Source organism: Microcaecilia unicolor, chromosome 3, assembly GCF_901765095.1.
Source record: "Microcaecilia unicolor chromosome 3, aMicUni1.1, whole genome shotgun sequence".
Classification (NCBI taxonomy): Eukaryota; Metazoa; Chordata; class Amphibia; order Gymnophiona; family Siphonopidae; genus Microcaecilia; species Microcaecilia unicolor.
Window position 1 is genome coordinate 278761162 of NC_044033.1, and position 23228 is coordinate 278784389.

Below are 23228 nucleotides of genomic sequence, written 5' to 3' on the forward strand. Positions count from 1 at the left end.
GTCCAGCAATTCTCTCTCCCCTGCCCTTCCCATGTCCAGCAATTCTCTCTCCCTTGCCCTTCCCTCCCATCCCAACCCATGTCCAGCAATTCTCTCTCCCTTGCCCTTCCCTCCCATCCCATGTCCAGCAATTCTCTCTCCCCTGCCCTTCCCTCCCATTATTTCCAGCGATTCTCCGCCTCTCCCCTGCCCTCCCATTGACGTGCAGGGAGAGGTGAGGGCAATGGAGGGACGGAAAAATCATTGCACGTCGATGGGAGGGCAGGAGAGAGGTGGAGAATTGCTGGAAATAATGGGAGGGAAGGGGAGGAGGAGGAGAAAAAGGTGCTGGTACGCCGTACCGTTGCATACCGGCACAAAAAAAGCACTGCTAATAATAATAATAATACGAGGCAAGATGGCGTCCAAATAGGAAGTGTGTGAGAGTGCTCCTCGGACTCACCTCTTTCTCGCTGGTATTGATTACTTAATAACATTTTCTTTATGCCCAAGAGAAGGGGAAGACAGAGGGTTAACCCTGCTCCCTCTGCGAGATCAGAGTTGGGCCCGATGGATCGTTTCGCCACCCGAGGAGAGTTGGCTGGGCAAAATGCTTCGCTGCAGGGTGGAGCAGTGGGAGGAGAACCACTCTCCCCGCTTGAAGGGGACATCACACTGAGCCCAGAGGAGTGGAGTCCACCGGCGATGCCGGCAACACTGCCAGTCGGACGCTCCAGATCACTCAGACCCGATGAGGGGATGATCGGTCTGGGAGCAGGGGCAGACGAAGGCAGTGGATTGCCGAGTGTAGCAGTGCAGGGAGGCACTGCGGGAAGTACCGTCGGAGATCTTGGAGTGGAAACGAAGGAGGTGGAAGTTATGAGTAATGGAGGAGTCCAGGAGGAGACTAAGTTTTCAGTTAAGGTTTTGACGATGAAGAAACCAGAAAGAATTATCCTTGAAAATATTTGGGACTCCTTGGTGAGTCTTGAAAATTCTTTTACACAGAAAATTACTTCCATGTTAACAGTTACTTAAACGCTACCAGGTAAAGTGGTAGAATTGGAAACACAAATGACACACACTCATTCCTTTGAACAAATAATTAAGAGTGAAACTAATAAAATTAAGGAAAGCCAAGTGGCAATGATTAAAGAAAATATATAGAAAATGTAGAAAACCAACAAAGGATGAAAACTTTAGGGTTTATAAATTTTCCTAAAGTGCCTGCAGTGGCCCCTATGATAACTTTTAAGAGGTACCTTTCAGAAGTGCTAAAAAATCTCAGAACAACTTTATCCACCTGTTTCTAAAATATTTTATTTGGCACCATATGATAAGAAATCAACGGATCAAGTATTACCAATTATAGGAATTCCATTTGAGGAATTGAATTTAAATCTTTCACAGACTATAGAGAATTTTTATTTATTTATTTTATTTATTTGCATTTGTATCCCACATTTTCCCACCTATTTGCGGGCTCAGTGTGGCTTACAATACATTGTAAATGATGGAAGTACAATTGGTGGCAGTACAATTATGGGTTACATTGTGAAGAGTTATATAAGACAGAGTAAATTCAGGATATTATTAGGGAATATAACAGTGGAATATAACAGTGGTGAGTTGAGAGGGGGACAAAACAGTATTGAGGGAACAGGGAGGTCTGACAATTTTATCTGTGGGTAGGGTTTAAGAGTGGTGAGAGCGCGGGAGAAGAGATTTCAGAGGGTTTAAGAGTGGTGAGAGCGCGGGAGAAGAGATTTCAGAGGGTTTAAGAGTGGTGAGAGCGCGGGAGAAGAGATTTCAGAGAGTGTATTGGTGCGTGTCTATGAGATTGTATGGGCTTCATGATCTATTAGGTGTACAACCTGCCACTTTAATTGTGGACTCTGTCCTTCAGCCTGACCGCGATTGGATTTTAAAGTCTTTCTTCAAATATCGACAGGAAGATTTTCTGAATTGTAAAGTAAAAGTTTTTCCTGACATTTCGAGACAAACACAAAAGAGGCGACAGGCTTTTTTGAAACTTTGTTTCCGTGTGCTTCAATTGGGAGGAACCTTTTGGCTTAATTTTCCCGCAAATGTGTTTGTTAAACTTCAATCTGTTAAATATGTTTTTTTTGAAAGTGAACACCTGTTATCCTTCCCGTACTCTAGACAGGACTCGACTACACTTCCCCCGTCGATAACTCCTGTAATATCTACTCCGTAAAGAATATTACTTGGAAATACTTTCTATTCATTTCCTTAAATATTATCAGCAGATAAATCCTTGAATTGTGCCTTGCCCCAATTGTGGACTTTAGTTGTAATTCTCACTGAAAATATGATATGTATAATTATTTCCTAAAATGTAGTGATGATACTTCTTTCTGCACAAACAACAATAGGAACCACTATATTTGAGAAAGAAATGCTAGTAGACAGATACAAGTTGACTTAAAACTAGACTGCTGCTGGATCAGAGAGGGTCTGTTCCTGTTATGGATTAAAGAATGCATGGTGGATAAAGTTGTGCAAAAGGCTAAACAGTGACTGTATGTTATATATAGAAAAGCTTCCCATCTAAACTATCTACTCAAGGTTATAAAATAAAGGGCCCTGTTTACTAAGGTGCGCTAGCATTTTTAGCATGAACTAACTCTACAGATACCCATTATATTCCTATGGGTGTCTCTAGCGTTAGCACATGTTAATTTTTAGCGTGTGCTAAAAACACTAGCGTGCCTATAGTGCAGCTTAGTAAACAGGGCCCAAAGTGTGATAATAGTAAAACAGTATCCTGCTCATTCGTGGTAAAGGCCTAACTACTGAGGGCCAGATATTCAAAGGATTTATGCTCCTAATTATGAGCGTTATGTTCAAAAATAGGCCTCTCTGAAAATTTACTAAGGCTTAATACATAAAGTTTTATTCAAAATTTGACTATAAAGGTCACTCAAATTTTCGGTGTGATCCTGAGGTGCACGTGCAACTTAATAGGTTAATGAACCAGTAACAGTCAAGAATTGGATGCTAACAATTATTGACATAATTGGCACCAATTAGGATTTGCACATGCATCTCACTGCGTATAGCACAGGCAGTGGCATTCCGTGGTTGGCTGACACCCGTGGCGGATCGCTGCTGCGCGCACCCCCCCCCCGGTGTGGCACGGCATCCCCCCTAGCGTAAACCCCCCCCCTGCGCAGCGCCTCTCACTCCCCCCCCGACAGTCCCCACCTGCCTACCAGCTGAGCTCCGTGCACCCAGTACCTCGAATCTGCAGCGCTGCTGACTGTAAAAGAAGAAAATTGTCTCGTCGTTGGCCCTTCCCTCGCACTGTGTCCCGCCCTCTGATGTAACTTCCTATTTCCTCGAGGGCGGGACACAGTGAGGGAAGGGCCAACGACGAGACAATTTTCTTCTTTTACAGTCAGCAGCGCTGCAGATTCAAGGTACCAGGTGCACGGAGCTCAGCTGATAGGCTGGTGGGGACTGTCAGATGGGGGGGGGGAGTGAGAGGCGCTGCGCCGGGGGAGTCCACGCCAGGGGGGGGTGCCATGCCATGCCGGGGGGGGGGGTGGTGGACGGAGAACCCCCCACCCGTGGACACCCAGGGTGGACCACCCCCACCGCCCCGCCCTTGCTACGCCACTGAGCACAGGGCACACAAATCCCATGGCAAGGGAATGGACAGTTCATGGGTGTTCCAAAAAGTTGTGCACTGTGTTATAGAATATTAGGGATGCACGTCCAATGTGCACACCAGAATTTACTCCAGTTTTCAGCTGACGTATGTCCTCATGACCAAAGCTGGGTGCAAGAATTGGTGCTATGCACTATTCTATAAAGAGTGCTCATCCCACAGTGTCTCTATAAAATACCGTCTTGACGATTTTTCCTGGCACCTAACTTTGAACACCAATTACTGAATCTAGCTCTAAACTCTTAAACTTAGGAGCATAAAAAGTGGGTGGTAATGGGTGGATTTAGGGCGGGGAAAAGAAGTTAGGAACTTAACACTGGTTTTCAGCACTAGGCTTATAAATCTAGGCAAATAAATATTGGGCTTAAATTTATGAGTAATTTTATGCTCTAACAGGATAAATTTTTAGCTGTAAATGTAGGCTCCTAAATTTGACTGGAAATAGGGCAGAAATGTAGGGGCTCAGCTTTTTTTGAATAGCTGGACCCAAACTAAATTCTATTATATGCATAAATTTGGCTGATTTGCAAATAAAACATTAGGATGCATGGAGGGGCATAATCGAATGAAAACGTCTATCTCCATGGGCGTTTATCTCCGAGAACGGGTCCGTGAAGGGGCGGACCGAACCGTATTTTCGAAAAAAATAGACGTCCATGTTTTATTCAACAATGTGTGAGCTGGGCGTTTTTGTTTTTCAGCGATAATGGAAAATGAAAGCGCCCAGCTCAAAAACGAATAAATCCAAGGCATTTGTTCGTGGGAGGGGCCAGGATTCGTAGTGCACTGGTCCCCCTCACATGCCAGGACACCAACCGGGCACCCTAGGGGGCGCTTTTACAAAAACAAAAAAAAAGGTAAAAGAGCTCCCAGGTGCATAGCACCCTTCCCTTGTGTGTTGAGCCCCCCAAATCCCCCTCAAAACCCACTGCCCACAAGTCTACACCATTACTATAGCCCTAAGGGGTGAAGGGGGGCACCTACATGTGGGTACAGTGGGTTTGGGGGGGTTGGACGACTCATAAGCATTAAGCAGCACAATTGTAACAGGTAGGGGGGATGGGCCTGGGTCCACCTGCCTGAAGTCCACTGCACCCCCTAACAACTGCTCCAGTGACCTGCATACTGCTGTCAGGGAGCTGGGTATGACATTTGAGGGTGCAAATAAAAAGTTGTGAAACTTCATTTTTTGTGGTGGGAGGGGGTTAGTGACCACTGGGGGAGTCAGGGGAGGTCATCCCCGATTCCCTCCAGTGGTCATCTGGTCATTTAGGGCACTTTTTTGGGCCTTATTCGTGGAAAAACAGGGTCCAGGAAAAGTGCCCTAAATTCTAGCTAAAAACGCATACTTTTTTCCCATTATCGGTGAAATGCGCCCATCTCTGTTCGGCAGATAACCACGCCCCAGTTCCGCCTTCGCCACACCTCTGACACGCCCCCATCAACTTTGTCCGCATCCGCGATGGAGTGCAGTTGAAAACGTCCAAAATCGGCTTTAGATTATACCGCTTTATTCGTTTTTGTGAGATAAACGTCCATCTCCCGATTTAGGTCGGAACTTGGGCGTTTTTCTCGTTCGATTATAAGCAGGATAGTGCTACTGGCAATTTATAATTTATTTATAAGAAAAAAAGAATTTATGCAATCACAACTATCACTGACCACAAATTCTTTTGAGAAGCAGTCTGAAGTGTTTTTCCTAACATAGGTTTCTCAGTGAAAACATAATGTGGTAGCCTTGTTAGTCCATTTTTAAAGGTAATGAATAGAAATTTTAAAAGGATGATACCATTTTATTGGACTAACAATACATTTTCTATTAGCTTTCAAAAGCAATACTTTATTCTTCAAATCAGAAATGGACAAATGTCAGAATAAATGTAAAAGTTAAAAGCATTTCAATGTCAGTCTCACAGGGAAAGGTAGGTGTGTGTGTTTGTGGTGGTGGTGGTGGTGGTGGGGTAATTAATAGGGAGAGGTGGATAGGTGAGAAAAAGGGAGAAGAAGATAAAAATAGCAGCTCAATATACTCATCCGATGAAGGAAAGAGCTCAATGTGACACCAATATGATTTTGTTCGATGAACAAAGACCTGATGCTGCCACATTTCAGCAATTGTGCCAGCAGTCTGTGTAAAGTGGAAGTTACATCCCTGATGCAGGCAAATGCTGAAACGTGGCTGCATCAGGTCTTTATTCATTGAAAAAAATCCTGTTTGTATTTATTTATTTGTTGCATTTGTATCCCACATTTTCCCACCTATTTGCAGGCTCAATGTGGCTTACATAGTACCGTGATGGCGATCGCCAATTCCAGTATGACAGATACAGCAGGTGAGGAAAGAACACTTTGCAGGAGGCAATAAGGCAGGACATCTATTGGCAGCTAAAATTCAGAAGCAGAGTGCTCGAAATATGATCTTACAGGTGAAGACCCCAGATGGTGCTGTAGTACAGGGCCAGGATGCCATAGGTCGGGAGTTTGCTCGTTTCTACGAAAAACTATATGCTGTAGACCAAGGGGTGACAGATGCTGAGGTGGATGACTATCTAGAAGGAATTTCCTTACCTACTTTATCGCCTAGTGCTGACTCCCAGCTTTCAGCTCCTGTATCATTAGATGAAGTGGCAGAAGCGATAGCCTGCCTCCCGACATATAAGGCCTCTGGATTCGATGGCTTTTCCAACTTCTTTTATAAAACATTTGCACAAATTTTGGTAGAGCCAATTACTCATTGCTATAATTCTTTGCTGACAGAGTCCCAATTGCCATTCTCTTTTCGGCAGGCAGGAACAGCCTTGTTACATAAATTAGGAAAGGACCCGGTCGAGTGTAGTTCTTATCGTTCCATTTCCTTGCTAGGAGTGGATTATAAAATATTCACTCGGGTACTGGTGGCGAGGTTGCAATGCTTCTTGCCAGAGCTAGTACATGGTGACCAATCTGGATTTATAGCTGGGCGACAGCCTAAAGATAATATACGGCGGTTGTTAGATTTGATATGGACAGCACGGCAAAGATTGACCCCGGCAGTGGTCCTCAGTATAGATGCTGAGAAAGCATTTGATCGGGTCTTTTGAATGTCCATGTTTGCTACCCTACAGTGGTTTGGTTTTTCAGGGAACCTTATGAGATGGATAGCGCTCATATATGACTCCCCAGTAGCTTGTTTACGTATTAATGGGGCATATATGCAATTCTTTCAAATCTCTCGAGGTAAGAGACAAAGCTGCCCACTGTCCTCACTAATATTTGCGTTGGCTATGGAGACTTTGGCACAAGTGATTAGGGACAACCTCAAGATATGAGGGATTCAAGTAGGGGAGCATGATCATAGGATATTATTGTATGCTGATGATATCCTTTTTACACTATCGGACCCTCACATATCTTTGCCTATAGTTATGGAGTTACTGGGTAACTATGGTCGGGTGTCAGGATTTGCTGTCAGTTCAACCAAGTCTGAGATTTTGAACCTTACAATGGCTGGAGACTCTTTTCAGGCTTTGTGCTCCCAATTCCCATTTAGATTGGCACACCGCTGTATTAAATACTTAGGAGTCTTAATATTGGATGACTTAGAAGGGAAAATTAGGTTCTTACCTTGGTAATTTTCTTTCCTTTAGTCACAGCAGATGAATCCATTAACTGATGGGTTGTATCCGCCTACCAGCAGGTGGAGATAGAGAACACTGAAGAACCACAGTGACCCTTGGACGGCTAGCCCCATCTGCCTTCAGTATTTGAAATTTCCAAAGCAGAGTGAATAAGAAAGGTAACATCACATAAACTTTCCTCACAGCGAACAAATGCCCCAGAACCGGAGCAATAACCATAACAATAGCAATAACAATATCTGCATGAAAAAACTGAACAAAAACACAAAGTCAGACAGGGAGGGATCATGGATTCATCTGCTGTGACTAAAGGAAAGAAAATTACCAAGGTAAGAACCTAATTTTCCCTTCCTTGTCATCAGCAGCAGATGAATCCATTAACTGATGGGATGTACCAAAGCACTCCCTACGTAGGGTGGGAACTGGCAACTCCGCGAGCCAGTACCTGCGCTCCAAAATGCGCATCCTGCTTTGCTGCCACAACCAGCCTGCAATGCTGTACAAACCAGAGCTGAGAAGCCCAAGTAGCTGCATGACAGATCTCTTGAAGAGAAAGGACACCTGTTTCAGCCCACGAGGAGGAAATCGCTCTCGTGGAATGCGCTTTAAACGCTTCAGGGGGAGCCCATCCTGAAAGCAGATACGCAGAAAAGACGCCTTCTCTGAGCCAACGGGCTATAGTGGCCTTAGACGCCGGGCACCCACGTCGAGGACCTGTCAACAAGACAAAAAGATGATCAGAAGTCCTGACATCTGTAGATACTGCAACAGAGCCCTGCGGACATCTAAAAGATGTAATTGTCCAAAGGAATCCGGAAAGTCCTCCCTAGAAAAGGAAGGTAGAAAAATGGACTGGTTCAGGTGAAACGCTGAAACCACCTTAGGCAGAAAGGAAGGCACTGTACGTACCACCACCATTACCTTGGAAAAGGGGAGCCGTGACTAGGCCGAACGGCAAGGCCCGAAACTGAAAATGCTGGCCCAACACCGCAAACCAGAGGAACCGCTGGTGCGGGGGCCAAATAGGAATGTGCAAGTAAGCTTCCTTGAGGTCCAGAGATGTAAGAAACTCTCCTGGCTAAACCGCCACAATGATGGAGCGCAGGGTTTCCATGCGGAAGTGTCTCACTCTTAGGGCCTCATTGACTTTTTGTAAGTCGAGGATTGGTCTGAAAGACCCGCCTTTCCGAGGAACCACAAAATAAATGGAGTAGCGACCGCAGCCGCGCTCGGAGGGAGGCACCGGGATCACTGCTCTGAGGTGCAGCAAGACTTGCAAGGTCTCCTCTACCGCCGCCCGTTTGACGGCATTGCCGCATCGGGACTCCACAAACACGTCTCTCACTGGGGCACCGAATTCCAATCGGTAACCTTCTCTGATCAAGTCCAGGACCCACTGATCCGAAGTAATCTTGGCCCACTCCTAAGAAAGAGGGAAAGACGTCCTCCTACTGCACGAATAGAGGAGTGGACCAGCATCCCATCATTGTGGAGGACGCCCCTGAACTCCTGGCCGCGACCCAGCCGCTGCGGAACGTTTGTCTGAGCAAAAGGAGTTCCTCTGCTGAAAACAGGCACGTTGAAAAAACCCAGCAGAGCGCCCCGGGCGATACCTGCGAGCTTCACGGAAGCGAGGTCTGGAAGAGGAGGGAAACACAGGACCCTTGGAAGAAGGCCTTGGCCTATCCTCAGGTAACCACTGGGGATTAGAATCCCCTAGGTCTTTAACAATCTTCTCCAAATCCTCTCCAAATAACAGAAAGCCCCAAAAGGGTAACCTCACCAGCCTTTGCTTAGAGGCCATGTCCGCTGCCCAATGCCGCAGCCAAAGAAGGCGGCAGGCAGAAACCGCCACAGACATCTGCTTAGCCGAAGCTCTGACCAGATCATAAAGGGCATCAGCCAAAAATGACAGGGCCGACTCCATCCGCGGGGCAACCTCAAAGAGGGACCCCGCACCCTCCGCGGGCTGATCCACCGCCTGTTGTAACCAGGAAAGACAGGCGCGGGCTGCATAGGAACTGCAAATAGACGCCCTTAAGGCAAGGCCTGATATTTCATTCTAGCCGCTGGTCCTGCATGTCTTTCAATGCGACCCCTCCCTCTACAGGGAGAGTGGTCTTTTTAGTCACCGCTGTGACCAACACGTCCACTTTAGGCATCCCAAAAAGGGCCAAGTGAACCTCACTCAGAGGGTAAAGCTGACCCATAGCCCTGGCCACTTTCAAAGGCCCATCGGGATCAGACCATTGAGCTGAAATAAGCTCTTGGATGGAGTCATGCACAGGAAAGGCCGGCATAGGCTTCTTAGTACTCGCTATCCTAAGATTAACAGAGGAGGCATCGCCCTCGGCAGGATCATCAATCAAGAGGGCCTGCAAGGCGTCAGTAATGAGAGCTGGCAACTCGTCCCGGTGGAAAATCCGAACCGCATTGGGATCATCCGAATCCCATGGCAAACAGGCACCCTCCTCCAGATCCTCCGTCCATGAGGGCCTGCCAGATCCCTCAGACTCCCCACAGCCAGACCATGGGGGAGAAAAGGGAGATGCGCCACTTTCAGACGGGGAATTTACCCGTCTATGTTTAGCGTGTTTCCAACGCTCGGGGGAAGAAATAACATCTGTAGCCATCCCCGGGGCATCAACACCCGGAGGGAAACCAGAATGCAACGCAGTGTGAGACACCTGTGGCAGAGCTCTTTTCAGCATGAAGGCCTTATGCATCAGAACCACAAATTCAGGGGAGAAAAACTCACCCTGGCCCTCCGTCCCCGAATTAGGCGAAACGGAGGTTGGAGCTCCTCTGGCAGCCTCGAAACGAGGCATCCCCCTGCACTCAGACTCCTCCGCCATCGCGGGGGTCGAGGCATGCGGTGCTTCCAAAATGGCGCCCGCTACCAGCTCCATCGAGCGGGAAAAATCATCGCTCACCATGCCCGTACTAGCTCGAGCGTCTAAGGAGCACGTACTGCAAAGTCCTGCTGCTGACATGTGCTTACCACAGTGGGAGCAGCGCTTAACTCCTTCAGCAGCCATTGCCCAACTGGACAGAAATATAGGAATAAAATGGCGGCTTCGCGCCAAAACTTACCCCGTTCGGAACGCTGTCCATGGGAACCTCACCGGAGGAGCTGGGCACCACTCTCACCCTCAGAAGACTGAGTCACTGAGCTCTGGTCAAGCTGCACTGAACCAGAATCTTTGAAGAAACCCTCAGAACAGCCACGCAGTAAAAGCGCGCTCTTTTTTTTTCTTTTCTTTTTTTTACGCTGTGAGGAAAGTTGGAGACAGGCAGCAACAGAGGAACTCCGGGAGGAGGGGGGAATGGGTAAGGCAGGGAAAGGGCGAACCTATATGCCTTTAAAGTGGGCACCACCAGCCAAAACACCCCTGCTCAACTGGCAAAGCACAGGAGCCACCCCAGGCAGAAATCCAGGAGCTGATCAAGCTACGTCCACACCTGCTGGGAGATAGAGAAATACTGAAGGCTGATGGGGCTAGCCGTCCAAGGATCACTGTGGTTCTTCAGTGTTCTCTATCTCCACCTGCTTATAGGTGGATACAACCCATCAGTTAATGGATTCATCTGCTGATGATGACAAGGCATGTATTTTTTCTTTGAACTACCCGCCAGTATTAAAGAAGGTGATGGATTGCTGGGAGGGGATGAGCTTATCATGGGTGGGCAGCATTAGTGCGGTGAAGAATGTACTCCCTCGCTTTTTATATTATTTTTCCAGCCTCCCTTTGCCTATTCCTAAGGCTTAATTGATTAAACTGCAAAGGAAAGTGTTCCAATATATTTGGCAACGGAGACCGCCTCGAGTGTGTAGGCAACGTATGTATGTGCCTAGAGAGGAGAGAGGGATGGGGGTCCCAGACTTTTTGACTTATTATAGAGTGTCCCAGCTTGTCGCTCTCTTTGAGTGGCATGCCTTCCTGGACAAACGCTGGGTACAATTACAGCAAGACCTGTTCCAGGAAATGCCATTGCATTATGTGCCATGGCTCTCATTGCAAGATTTGCGAATCAGAATAACACGAGTACCATTTGGAGCTTCAAACACTTTAGGTATTTGGTATTCTACTAGAATGGCGGTTTTCCGTCAACAACAATATTTTTTAGCAACACCAATAATATATGCTTCTGGATTTGATGCACAAGCCCATACTAAAGCTTTTCACAGATGGGCAAAATAGGATTGTAAGATGTTAGTTCATGTAGTGGTTAGAGGTACAATTATCACATTGTGCTCTTTCCATCATCAGTTGTTCATCCTAGACTCCTTTTTTTGGATCACTGCAGATCATGTGAGAAAAAAAAGTGTCATCAGAGATCATTTCATTTGAAAAATTTTACTTTCCATTACAATGGATTTCAAAACTGTATTTACCATTAATAGCATAATTCTTCTTTTCTTCCATATCCACAGTTATATCAAACATATCCCCATATGCACGAGCTAATCTCCAGAGAAACTCGACTTGGCTTCCATACTGGTATGATAGGAGGAGGAAAATATAGAAATTAGATCAAATCCTACATCTAAATGAGCTTGATTCGCCAAATTATTTCTGACTTCTTGAAGGTACAGATTAGAAAAAAAACATTCAAATAGCAATCATATATGCAGATATTTCAGTGTACCTGACAAAAGAAGATTTACCACAACCCATAAAAAGACCTAGTGAATCACACCTGATGAGCCAATATGAATGCTCCATTTAAACCTTCCACCCTGTCCACTGATAGGGCTACCAAAAATTATTCACCCATTATAACAGGGTCTTTTCTATGCACCCTAGAGCTGAGAAGCAAATACATTCACCCCACTTAAGGTTGGTGTACCTACAACCAAAATGGCGGAAAATATGTATATGTTATCTTAACTGAATATTTTACTTAGTTTTCTTAATTTAAAAAAAATGTGGAGGAAAAGACTTCAGTCTATTTTCAGTACCTTTTTAGTCATATGACAAATTAAAGAATTATTGATTCATTCCCATCTTGAGTCTAAAAAAAACTTCCACCTCCTTCATTTCATTAGAAATTTCAATTTTTTCTTTTTCTAAGGGGTCCTTTTACTAAGCCGCCGTAAAAAGTGGCCTGCGGTAGTGCGAGTGTGTCTTTTGGGCACGTGCTGGGCCATTTTTTACTGTGTCTAGAAAAAAGGGCCTTTTTTTAAGGGGCCTGAAAATAGAAGTGTGCTAAAATTTAAACCAGCGTGTGTCCATTTTTGGCCTGAGACCTTACCGCCACCCAGTGACCTAGATTCTGGGATGTGCATTGGCTCTTATAGAGCTGCCTGAAAACTGGTCAGATCTGCAAACCAGAATCCACACATCACTATAAACGATCTGCAGAAAAATTTAACTTACAGAGGAGTAGCTACACACAGAACCACATTGCTTACCCAACATTGTCTACAGAGTCAAGCAAGGGTGTCCAATCTAGGTCCTCAACTTAGTGCATTGCCTCAATTGTGTGCAACAGATCTCGTGCATATTCATTGTGGAAATCCTGAAAACCTGACTAGACAAAGGCCAAGGTTGGACACCCCTGGTCTAAAGCATGCAAAAACTTGATAAGCATGAACCTCTTTATCACATAGTACTTTGGATTGATGAAATAAACATTAGTATCCTAAATAGAATTAATGAGATAGTGTAGTAATGCAGACAATGGCTACGGTAAGAAGTCATATTCATCATCAACTAAAAAACACAAAGAAAGGACACTAACTTTGCACTTCCGTCATTAAAGAAAGCTTCATTAAATTGCATGCACAGGTGTAAGCATTACTTTCAGTGGTTAACTTTTCACACCCTTATTTTTTAGAAAATAATCTTTATTAAGGATCAATTTTGTTAACAATTTGTATGTACTGGGGGTTTGTAATATTTATGTATTTATTTTATTTAAAACATTTCTAGCCCACCTAATCCTAGGCAGGTTACAATAAACATATATATAAATAAACAATACAACACAAAGACCTGCTATCTACGATATATCTCATTGCGAGGGAGTGAATGGTATAGCCGCAGGTTTCTGTAGAACACTCCCTCACTGAGGTTGCAGTTTAGCTACCTTATAGCGGGTATCACTAAATCTGTCATGTCAGAGGCTGTCAGCACAGCGTGGCTCAGGCAAGGAGGTGGTTAAATTCTCTGAGCCACAGTAGTTCAGAGGCAAGTAGTCTCCAGGAGAGGGAAGCTCTAAATGGAGGAATTCTCCCTAAGGTGTTAGCTGGGCTGCAGTACCTGTGGGGGAGTCCCAGGGAAGCATGCAGAGGCCCTAGCCCAGAGGTTTGCATGAGAAGGACTACAAAGGTAAACGTGTGCCTTTATTTACTATGAAGACCCAGGTCCTGAGTGTCCTAGTTGAAGCCAGGCCTAGACTTATGTTTGAGTGACTGTGTTTGTACTGAAGAAGATAGAACTGCTAAGAGAGAAGCAAGCGAATATTATTGCGGTTGCTGACAAGGGTTGAAATGAGTCTATGACAAAGGAACAGACTGTATTGCTTTAATTATTCTTTTACCAATAAAGTTTTTCTTTGATTTTGCACTGCAAACTGCCTGTGTCTGTGAAATCCTGTAGCCATTCAGCAGTCACACTATCAGATATTGTGGCAGTGGTGGTTTTTATTTTCTGTCTCTGCAAGAAAAGACAACCCATGTATTTTCAGAGCTTGACAGTATAGGTGGAGGGTGTCATAAAGGCTAAAGAGACCAGCTCTGCCTTAGAGAGCTTAGGGAAAATAAAAGAATTAGCAAGGGATAGACAGGCAGGATTTTATTTTTTGTGGAATTTGAAGAGTGTTGTAGTGCAACAAATACACTTTGGCTTGGAGTGCACAGGAAGACTGGCCAGGAGGGGTCACAGAAGTGCAGCAGATTATGTTTGGGACTGTTCTGCATGCCACACCAAGCCAGGAGAGTGTCAAGGTGAAAGAGAAAAAGTTAAAACTGTTCTCTGTTTGAAGGCAGTGGAAGAGTGTTCTGACAAGCTAGAAGCTTGATGGAGCTGCCTGGTTAAGAGGAAGCACAACAGTGCCGGAGAAATAGTGTCAGATCAGCGCAGAACAACTCCCTAATGCTCAACGCTAATGAGATGCAAATATAGGCACGCTTCTAGAGTTGAGCATTAGGGAGTTCTACGGGAGGATGGTGTCTGGCCCATGTGCTGAGTTGTGCTTTAAGCACAGCTCTTGAGCACATGCCTAGAACACCAGAGGAGGAAGAGGTGCCGGTTGGCCTGCTCCAGAAAGCAGCGGCTTTCACTCAAGTGAAGAGGTTTGTTGAGTCTGGTTGGGCATCAGGAATAAAAAGAAGAGGTTGGAATATTAGTGCAGTCTGATTCATGCCTCTGAACCTCTGGTAAAAAGAAAAATGCACCCACAGCAAAAAAACAACCCTTAGAGTTAGGAAAGAAAAAGACGCTGGTCAAAACTCACACTGCTCTTTTTTTTGTGCATGGTGTGGCTACGTGTTGTGTGAGCTCTCTCAAGGGGCTCCTCGCATCTACACTGCCAGCCGCTGGCGCGCTCTCACCTCCCATCATGGAAAACTACCTTGGTTAGTTATCTCTCGTTGCACTAAGGAAAACTAGCATTTCTGGCTGGTATCCTGGAAACCGTAACACCAGCTCCAAGCTGGCATAGGGCTTTCAGTGACAAGAGGGCCCTTGTTTGGCATGCTGTCCGCTAAGCATTGAGCAGAATAGGAATGATCTGATTAGCATGCAATTGCATGCACATTGTGCTAGGTGCCAGCGAGCTCATTGGTTCATGCGCTCGTCAGCTCTCAGCATTCTGCACTAGCAAATGCAGTCGCTAGTCCAGCACTAATGGCTTCTAGCACGCATTTGCTTCTGTGCATTGGGCCTGAGTAAGGGTATTTAGCAAGCTGGAAGGCTTACTTAATCAAGTACAGTGATTACAGCTGAGTATAGCTTCCAAACAAGGTGGTCTGAACAAAGAAAGCTTCTCTGAAAATGAAACCAAGAATTACTGCTGGTGCTAGAGCAGCCAGGGAAAGTTGGTCCAGACTTTAGAGTGGAGCTGGAACTGGAGCTAGACTGCAGAGCAGAGGAGCCTGAGGTTCCAAGTTGTGCACACAGAAAGGTATTGAAAGCTGAACTGCTGCCAGGAAAGCTGCAATTGGGACAGTTCAGGCCTTGGTTTGGACTGGGAGCTACAGCCAGAGCTGGAGTTGTTTCATGGGAAGGATCAGCTTTTAGTCAGTGCAAACTAGAGTATGCAAGGGTCTCCAAGTAAAGAAGAAGTCAGCTACAACCAGGTGTGCTGGAAAATCTGGCATAGAGCAGCTGTGTAAAGGCAGTCTACCTGCATCAAAAGAGACAACCAGTTGGAGTTTTGCATATCCTGACACACTTCCTAGGCATCTGCAAAAGGTAGAAAAGAAGCAGGAACTTCAGGATGGGAGCTTGGGACCAGGAATAGGAAGAAACTGTCTTAATCCTGCAGCACAGCCCTGAAGAGGGCTAATTACTATCCCTGGGAAGGGAATGTGCCTGAAGAAAAGAGATGTCAGGCTCACCAGAAAAGTAAAAATAATTTAAGAAAGGCAACTGGCAAAGAAACTAAGGGGGTAACTAAGGAAGCCCCTGGGAAAAGTCTGCCCAGCAACTTGCCTGAGAGTAGAAAGATGCAGAAGCAGGAATCTTCTGACAAGGATACAGAGTGTAGCAAGCTTCAGGCACAGCTAGACTAGAGGGAGTCCACCTCTACAAAGAAGACCTCACCAGGGAGTTAGGTGAGGCCAAACTGAAGTGTCAGACACTGCATGAGCAGTTAGAGGGAACCTGTCTCTGTAATGCAGACCTCACCTGTGAGTAAGGTACAACAGAAATGCCAGAACCTACAGGAAGAGAAGGAAGCTCTTCAGCTGCAGCTGGAAAAAAGCACAGGGCCTGTGGCAAGGTCCATGTCAGAGCGTTGATCCTGTAGAGGCAGGTCTACAGTCAAAGCTAGAGGAGCTACAGTCCTGGGAAATCTTATTTGTCTATAAGGAGGAGCAACTGGAGCAGGAGAGAGACTTGTCACAGGTGCAGAAAGTCTGGTTAAAAGCTCAGTTGAGAGCCAAAACACAGAGGCTGGCAAGAGAGAAAGGGAAGCTAATGGAAGCTCTTGTCCGACAAACTGGCAAGTATATGGAGAAGCTGCAGTCCATTCATGCTCCTGTGGAAGCAGAACAGAAGACATTACATGAAGCCCTTGAACAAAAAGAACATGAGGTCATGGCATTGGGGGAAAAATAAACAAAAAAACAACCTAGAAGGCAGACGAAAGAGGTAATCCACATAAAGGAGCAGATAACCCTGATGGAATCCTCCATAGAGAAGCTGCAGAGTCAGGCAGATGATCTTCTCTGTGAAATACATGAGGCTAGAGAGCATGCACGGATTGCAGAGGTGCAACGGATGAGTGACTCAGCTGAGTTTACTCAGTCACATGACCAGCTCAAGCAGCAGAATCTCCTCATAGAAGAGCTGCAGGTGGAAAAGGGACAGCTCATCAGGAGCTACCAGGCACTCACCGAGGAAAAAACAGCGTGTGAGAGACAGATGAAGGAATTTGGCTCAGAGACTAAAATGCCAGAAAGAAGAGATGGCCCAAGTCTCTGAACAAGTAACTTTGCTAAAAGCTTCCAATGAAACCTTTTAGGAGAAATGGAAGGGGGCAACTTTTGCGGTAGAGAAGTTGTCTGAGAAGGCAGAAGTGAACTGCACACTTCAAAAATTGCAGGGATTGATAAAACAGAGCATCCCAGCTGAGAAGGTTGAGCAGTGCTTGGATCCAGGAAGCAAAAGAGCAAGTCAAGTGTCTGAGAAGCCAACACAGCATCAGGACCAGGCTAAGGAACTCCAATCCCAGATCTTCCAGCTGACAGACCAGATCTGTCAGGCCCACGTAAAAGCTACTCAAGCAGAAGTTACGGGACTGAAACAAGAACGGGCTAGAGCAGAGCCAGGGGAACAGTATCTTAAGCTGCAGGGACAGCTGTCTAAATTCCTGGAAGATAGTCACGAAGAACAAACAATGGCTAGAGTGCTAGAGGGCAAGATTGCTGAACTCCAACAGCAAGCCCAAGAGAGGCACCTCCAGGAGGAGGAGGTGGCTAAGAGAGGCGAGAACACAGCAAGAGTGTACTCGGCTATTGGAAGAGAACAAAGTATTGTCCCAGAAACTTGTGGAGACTCAGTATCACCTCAGTACTGAGCCTGTTGGAGTGTGGGAGCACCAGAAGAAAGTGTGATAGTTGGACACTGAGAAAAAAGTACTACAGGAGCAGCTGATGCAGAAGCGTGCCCAGCTGGCTAAAGTAGAACTGTCTAGGAGTGAAGCATGGAAGCGGTTAGAGGGAGTGGCTAGCCAACTCAGGGAGATCTCATAAGTGAGGGATTCCATGAAGGAATGGGCCCAAGATATAGAGGAGCAACTTCATGAAGCCCTGGCAGGGCAAAAAGAACAACAATTGCTACTTGACAAATTCAGAGATTGTGAAGTAAACGCGGTTCGAGCAGGAAGAATTGACCCATCAAGTGGAAAACTTAAAAAGGCTCTTAGAGGAAGAGCTCTCAGTCTAGAGGGCATTAGTGGGGGCCCTACAGATCACTAGCAAGGAGCTTGAGCTGCTTCAAGAGCACTGTAAAGGGGAAGCAGGAGGCAAACCCCTGAAGGCTCTGACCTCAGTACATAGTAGAGTAGTGCTAGAGAGAAGCAAAAAGGAGCCAGATGTAAGACTAGGACTGAAAGAGGCAGGCTGGAAGAAGACACTGACTGATACTGAAGAGGTCAATTCATTTGGCACCTCAGAGCTGTGGAAGGATTTAATGCAGGAATATAATGCTACCACTAAGAGACTGGTAAAGAGCACCACAATGAAATTATTGAGGAGTGGCTGCCCACTAAGTTTTGTGGTACACTTTTACCCTGCACCTAGTAACCAGTGTGCATGTACACTGGGCAAAGATGAGACGGAGTACAGGTCTAGAAACTGGGGAAGTAATTCCTAGCCAGAGGAATGTGAAGTCTTCCAAAGAGAAGCGAGCAGCCTGTAAGAAGGTACTGGAGAAGGAATGGGGTACAAGGATGAGCAAATGAGGAACCCATCCAGCAGCCCTATCCAGTACGTTCCCCACATCAGGGGGATGGTAACTTAAGAAACAAAAGTCGGTTTACCTGCCAAAGGCTTTCCCTTAGGAATATGGACAGTGCTTTGAGTAAGGGAGGCCCAGCATGTGGAAAGGTCACTTGAAAGAAGAAACTTAAATCCTGGAGTGCTGTGGATATGGAAGGAGTCCCCCACCACCTTTATGAAGAGATTCACCCAAGGCAGTGTACAGCAATGATCAAAACAAGATAAGCCCACCAGTATACTCACCACTGCATTCTGGAGAGCATAACACCTAGGCTGAGATATACCCACTATATTGGAGGTCTTTTACAAAGACACGCTAGCATTTTTAGCGTACACTAAATGCTAGAGACACCTATAGGAATATATGGGCATCTCCAGCATCTAGCGTATGCTTATTTTTAGAGTGCACTAAAAACCCTAGCGTGCCTTTGTAAAAGGACCCCATTATACACTACAGTAATCAATCTTTGTCAACACACACTGTAGCACATTCCGAAAATCCGACACAGGGAACATAGGTTTTAATCTATTCAACATCCATAACTAGAAAAATGAAGATTGAACTTCCTTTGAAACCTGAAACTGCATTGTCAACTGCGAGTCCAGCACCACCCCCAAACCTCTATCTAATAGGCAACTAATCACCTGCAAACGGAATGGGCTCATAACAATTGTTTAGTTCCTTCCTATGCACAAGCATTACCTCAGATTTCGCCAGATTCAGCACAAGCTTATTGACTTCCATCCAGTTCTATAACTCCTGCAAACAATTCTTCAATTTCACAGATCCCTCCCTGAACTCCACATCCACTGGGAAAAAGAACTGGATGTCATAAGAACATACTGTATACTCCACAGACAGATCACAAAGCAAACTACATAACAGCAACAAATAGAGATTAAAAAGGAACGCTGATAATGCTGAACCTTGGGGGGGGGGCGGGGAGTCGCCTACCTTCACTGGATGTACCATTGAGGTGCTGACCCCTAGCCATACAAACAGGACTCAAACCAGGAGCAGACTTTCCTATGCACACCCATCCCCCACAAACACTGTAGCAGGAGAGAATGACTCACAGCATCAAAGGTGTATGAAATGTCCAAAATAACCAAATGATAATTAAAAATAAAGATTAAAAAATATATAAAACAGAGCATAAGAACTCCAAATACAGGAACTCAAAATATATTAACCATTGCAGTTCTCCCTTTATAACACTTCTTAATGCTTATTTTGGCGACTCTGTTCAAGACCACCTTTTATAGAATTGCCCCCTATACATACACCATAATGGCAGATAACGAACAGAACACCCATCTAGTTTGCTCAAGTTAATTGTTTTGGAATGCCTTAGGCTCCAGTCGATCTCTATCTCCTTTCTTTCCTATGCACTAAAGATGAACCATGCTTTCTTCAATTTTAACATAAAAAGAGACATACTGGGTCAGACCAATGGTCCATCTAGCCCAATATCCTGCTTCCAAAGTGGCCAATCCAGGTCACAAGTACCTGGCAGAAACCCAATTAGTAGCAACATTCCATGCTATCAAAATGTCGTTACTATTTTTTGTGTCTATCAATCACCTTTACTGGGAAGACATTCCATCCATCCATCACCTTTACACAAGAAAATATTTTCTAATATTAGTTCTGAATCGATCCCACTTGAACCTCATATTATAACTTCTCATTCTAGTATTTATTTTCCACAGAAAAAGATTACTAGTGCATTATTTATAGCTTTGAAGTATTTTCACGCCTGTAATATGTCTTCCTGTCTCTCCTCTTCTAGAAGGGCATACTTAGTTAGGTCTCATTTGATTTTGGTTTAGACTCTGCATCATTTTGATTGGCCTTTTCCTGAAGGCTTCCACTCTTTGGGGAAACAGCCTACAGAAGTAGACAAAATATAGGGAATGAGAACTCACCAACATCCTGTACAGAGGCATTAACACCTCATTCTTTGTACTGGTTATGCCTCTTTCTATGCACTCTACCTTTATGCTGGTTATGGCCTCTGCCTTATCACACTAACATTGGAGGCCAGTGTATGTAAATCTAACTCATGCATATTCATTGTGGGTAATCCTGAAAACCTGACTAGAAAGATGTGTCTCCAGGATAGGGTTATGAAACACTGCCTTAGATTCCTGCACCCCAGATGTTTGATTCTGCACTTTTTTGCAACTATGCTTAACTGACAAGCACCTGATCACGCTTCCATCATTCACAGATCTCTCCTTAATCTGTGTGTAACCTCCCAAGACAACTGATGCAACCCCCCTGGGGAGGATGGCAATGGCAGTTGGTGCTGAATTTCCCAGGGGGATTACTAAGGGTGAAGCCTGAGGCAGATTGGAGTTACCACCCGGTTACCACGTGGCCCTTGCGGTAATTTCAATTTTGGCGTGTGTCTGAAAAATATTTTTTATTTTCTGGTGTGCGTAACGGACGCGCGCCATGTGGCATTTGAGACATGTAGGTCATTACTGCCCAGATTCTTTACCGCTAGGTCAGTGGCTGGTGGTAAGGTCTCAGACCCAAAATGGAAGTGTGGCAATTTTGATTTTGCTGAACGTCCATTTACAGCAAAAAAAAAAAAAAAAAAGAGGCCTTTTTTATAGGTGCACTAAAAAATGGATTGGCACATGCCCAAAACCCACACCTACATTACTGCAAGCCATTTTTCAGCACGCCTTTGTAAAAGGACCCCTTAGCACTTACTTGGACAAAAGTCTGAGTGATGCTACTCATTTTTTAATACATTTCTTACTGAAACGGCAGTTTCTACTGGACATGCTGGCATGTTATATTCTCACGCATTTTAATATGTATTTTACAAGAAGACCCCGTGTTCAGAAAAGGCCTTTTGCAAAATACATGGGAAAATGTGATATGTCCTGACTTGCACAGCCCATTTCCCACCTCTAAACTTCGTACGTTTGTATGTTTCGCAATGTACCTTTTGTGTAGCATGATGGGTTTATAGAAACAGGCTGCATTAACAGCCTTAGGGGGATGTGCATTCGCTTAGTGCTGTTCTCATGATAAAGTCACTGCTGTTTCGTGACACTTGCATTTTCATGTTGTTATTGTAAAATAAAAGAGCACTTTTTATTTTCATAATGTCCTTGGTGTGGAGTTAGTTCTGTTTATTATCTGGGCGTTGGAACTTGGATCTTGGGATAAGAGGAAACATTTTCATCTGATACTGCCTTTAGCAGGGACTTGGCAGAAGCCAGTTCTGTGGTAATTTATACTGAGCGACCGGTTTCCATGATAACACCCCAGAAGTTATCTCTGTACGCCCCACAGCACCAATTCCCATGCCTAACTTTGGATGCCAGACTTATAGCTGCTGAAACCTGGTGTAAATGCTGACACCCAAGTTAGGAGTGCTCAGGCAGTGTTCTGGAACTATGCATGCAACTTTTCAGAATGTCCCCGACATACCCATGTCCATGTCCCCTTTTGAGTTATGTGCCAGTAGAGTTAGGCGTCATACCTTATAGAACAGCACACAGCCAGATGTATAAACAAAGTTTAATAGGTGCCAATTCACATCAGTCATTGTTATTAGCATGCATTTATTGACATTAATTGGCTTGTTAGCCAATTAAATTGCATATGCATCTTAGGAGCATGCCCAAATTTTGGCACCCAAATCTAGGCATCATCCAGGAGATGGGAGAGTGTTTCCCAAGTCTAAACCTGGAGTACCCCTTGCCAGTCAGGCTTTCAGGATATCCACAATGAATAGACATGAAAGAGATTAGCATATAATGGAAGCAGTGTATGCAAATTAAGTTCATGCATATTCTTTGTGGATATCCTGAAAACCTGACTGGTAAGTGATACTCCAGGACTAGACTTTGGGAAACACTGTTATAGAATACTGTCATATATAGGCTACAGTGCTACGTTTAGGCACACATATTTATGCCTGCTATTCACATGATGTAAGTGGGTGGACCTAAATATGTAATTTGCACTCAGTATGTTACATTTTGTCACACTAAATTTTAGCGTACTTTATAGAATTGACTCCCACATTCATTGGTTCAATGTATGGGAGGGATGCAAATTTTAACTTAAATTAAAAATGCCTTATGTTTTCCAATTAGAGTACTATTTTTAGTTTTATGGTTACAGCTCAGTACAATATAGATCAGTGGTTCCCAAACCTGGTCCTGGAGGCAGCCCAGCCAATCAGGTTTTCAGGATATCCACAATGAATATTCATGAGAGAGATCTGCATGCAGTGGAAGCAGTGCATGCAAATCTCCAACATGAATATTATGTACAGTACATGCAAATAAAACCACTCCTAAGCATGAGGAATACAAATTACCCTCAAATATAAGTCAGATACCTTTTCTTCACTTTCAGCCATTAATCTGAAACCTTGCTGTTTACTGAGTTCCGACCCATCATGCAGTCTATCTGCTTGTTGAAGAAGAATAAGCGACACAGCTTCAGAGCATGGTATTACGTTGTCAGTAGGGAGATGAGCTTGCTTCTTTTCATCTTCTGATTCTACTTCTGGGTCAGTGTGAGCTGTCATATATCTGTAATGAAAGACATGGAAACAGTATTTTTCTCAAAAGAAACACAATGACAAAAGTTCAACATTATATGTCATGCAACTGTGAAGTGCATTAATTTCTATGCAAGCTGCATACATTTTGATAGGTCATATTTTGCTGATGGTCAATCATGTATTAAGAATTAGTTGTCTGATGATTTTAGTTTTCTTCTGAGGAAAAC

The 23228-nt window shown here is 44.8% G+C and overlaps 1 protein-coding gene across 4 annotated transcripts in view; it reads right to left on the reverse strand.

The window, feature by feature from the left end:
- Positions 1 to 23228, reverse strand: part of RMDN2 (regulator of microtubule dynamics 2) — a 166390-nt gene that overhangs the window by 86885 nt on the left and 56277 nt on the right. For all 4 annotated transcript variants that reach the window (XM_030198119.1, XM_030198116.1, XM_030198118.1 and 1 more), the window contains exons 3-4: positions 22834 to 23029; positions 11687 to 11789 (exon numbers count right to left, since the gene is read on the reverse strand). In XM_030198119.1, the coding sequence (XP_030053979.1) occupies positions 11687 to 11789; positions 22834 to 23029 (299 nt within the window). The remainder of the gene's footprint in view (positions 1 to 11686; positions 11790 to 22833; positions 23030 to 23228) is intronic.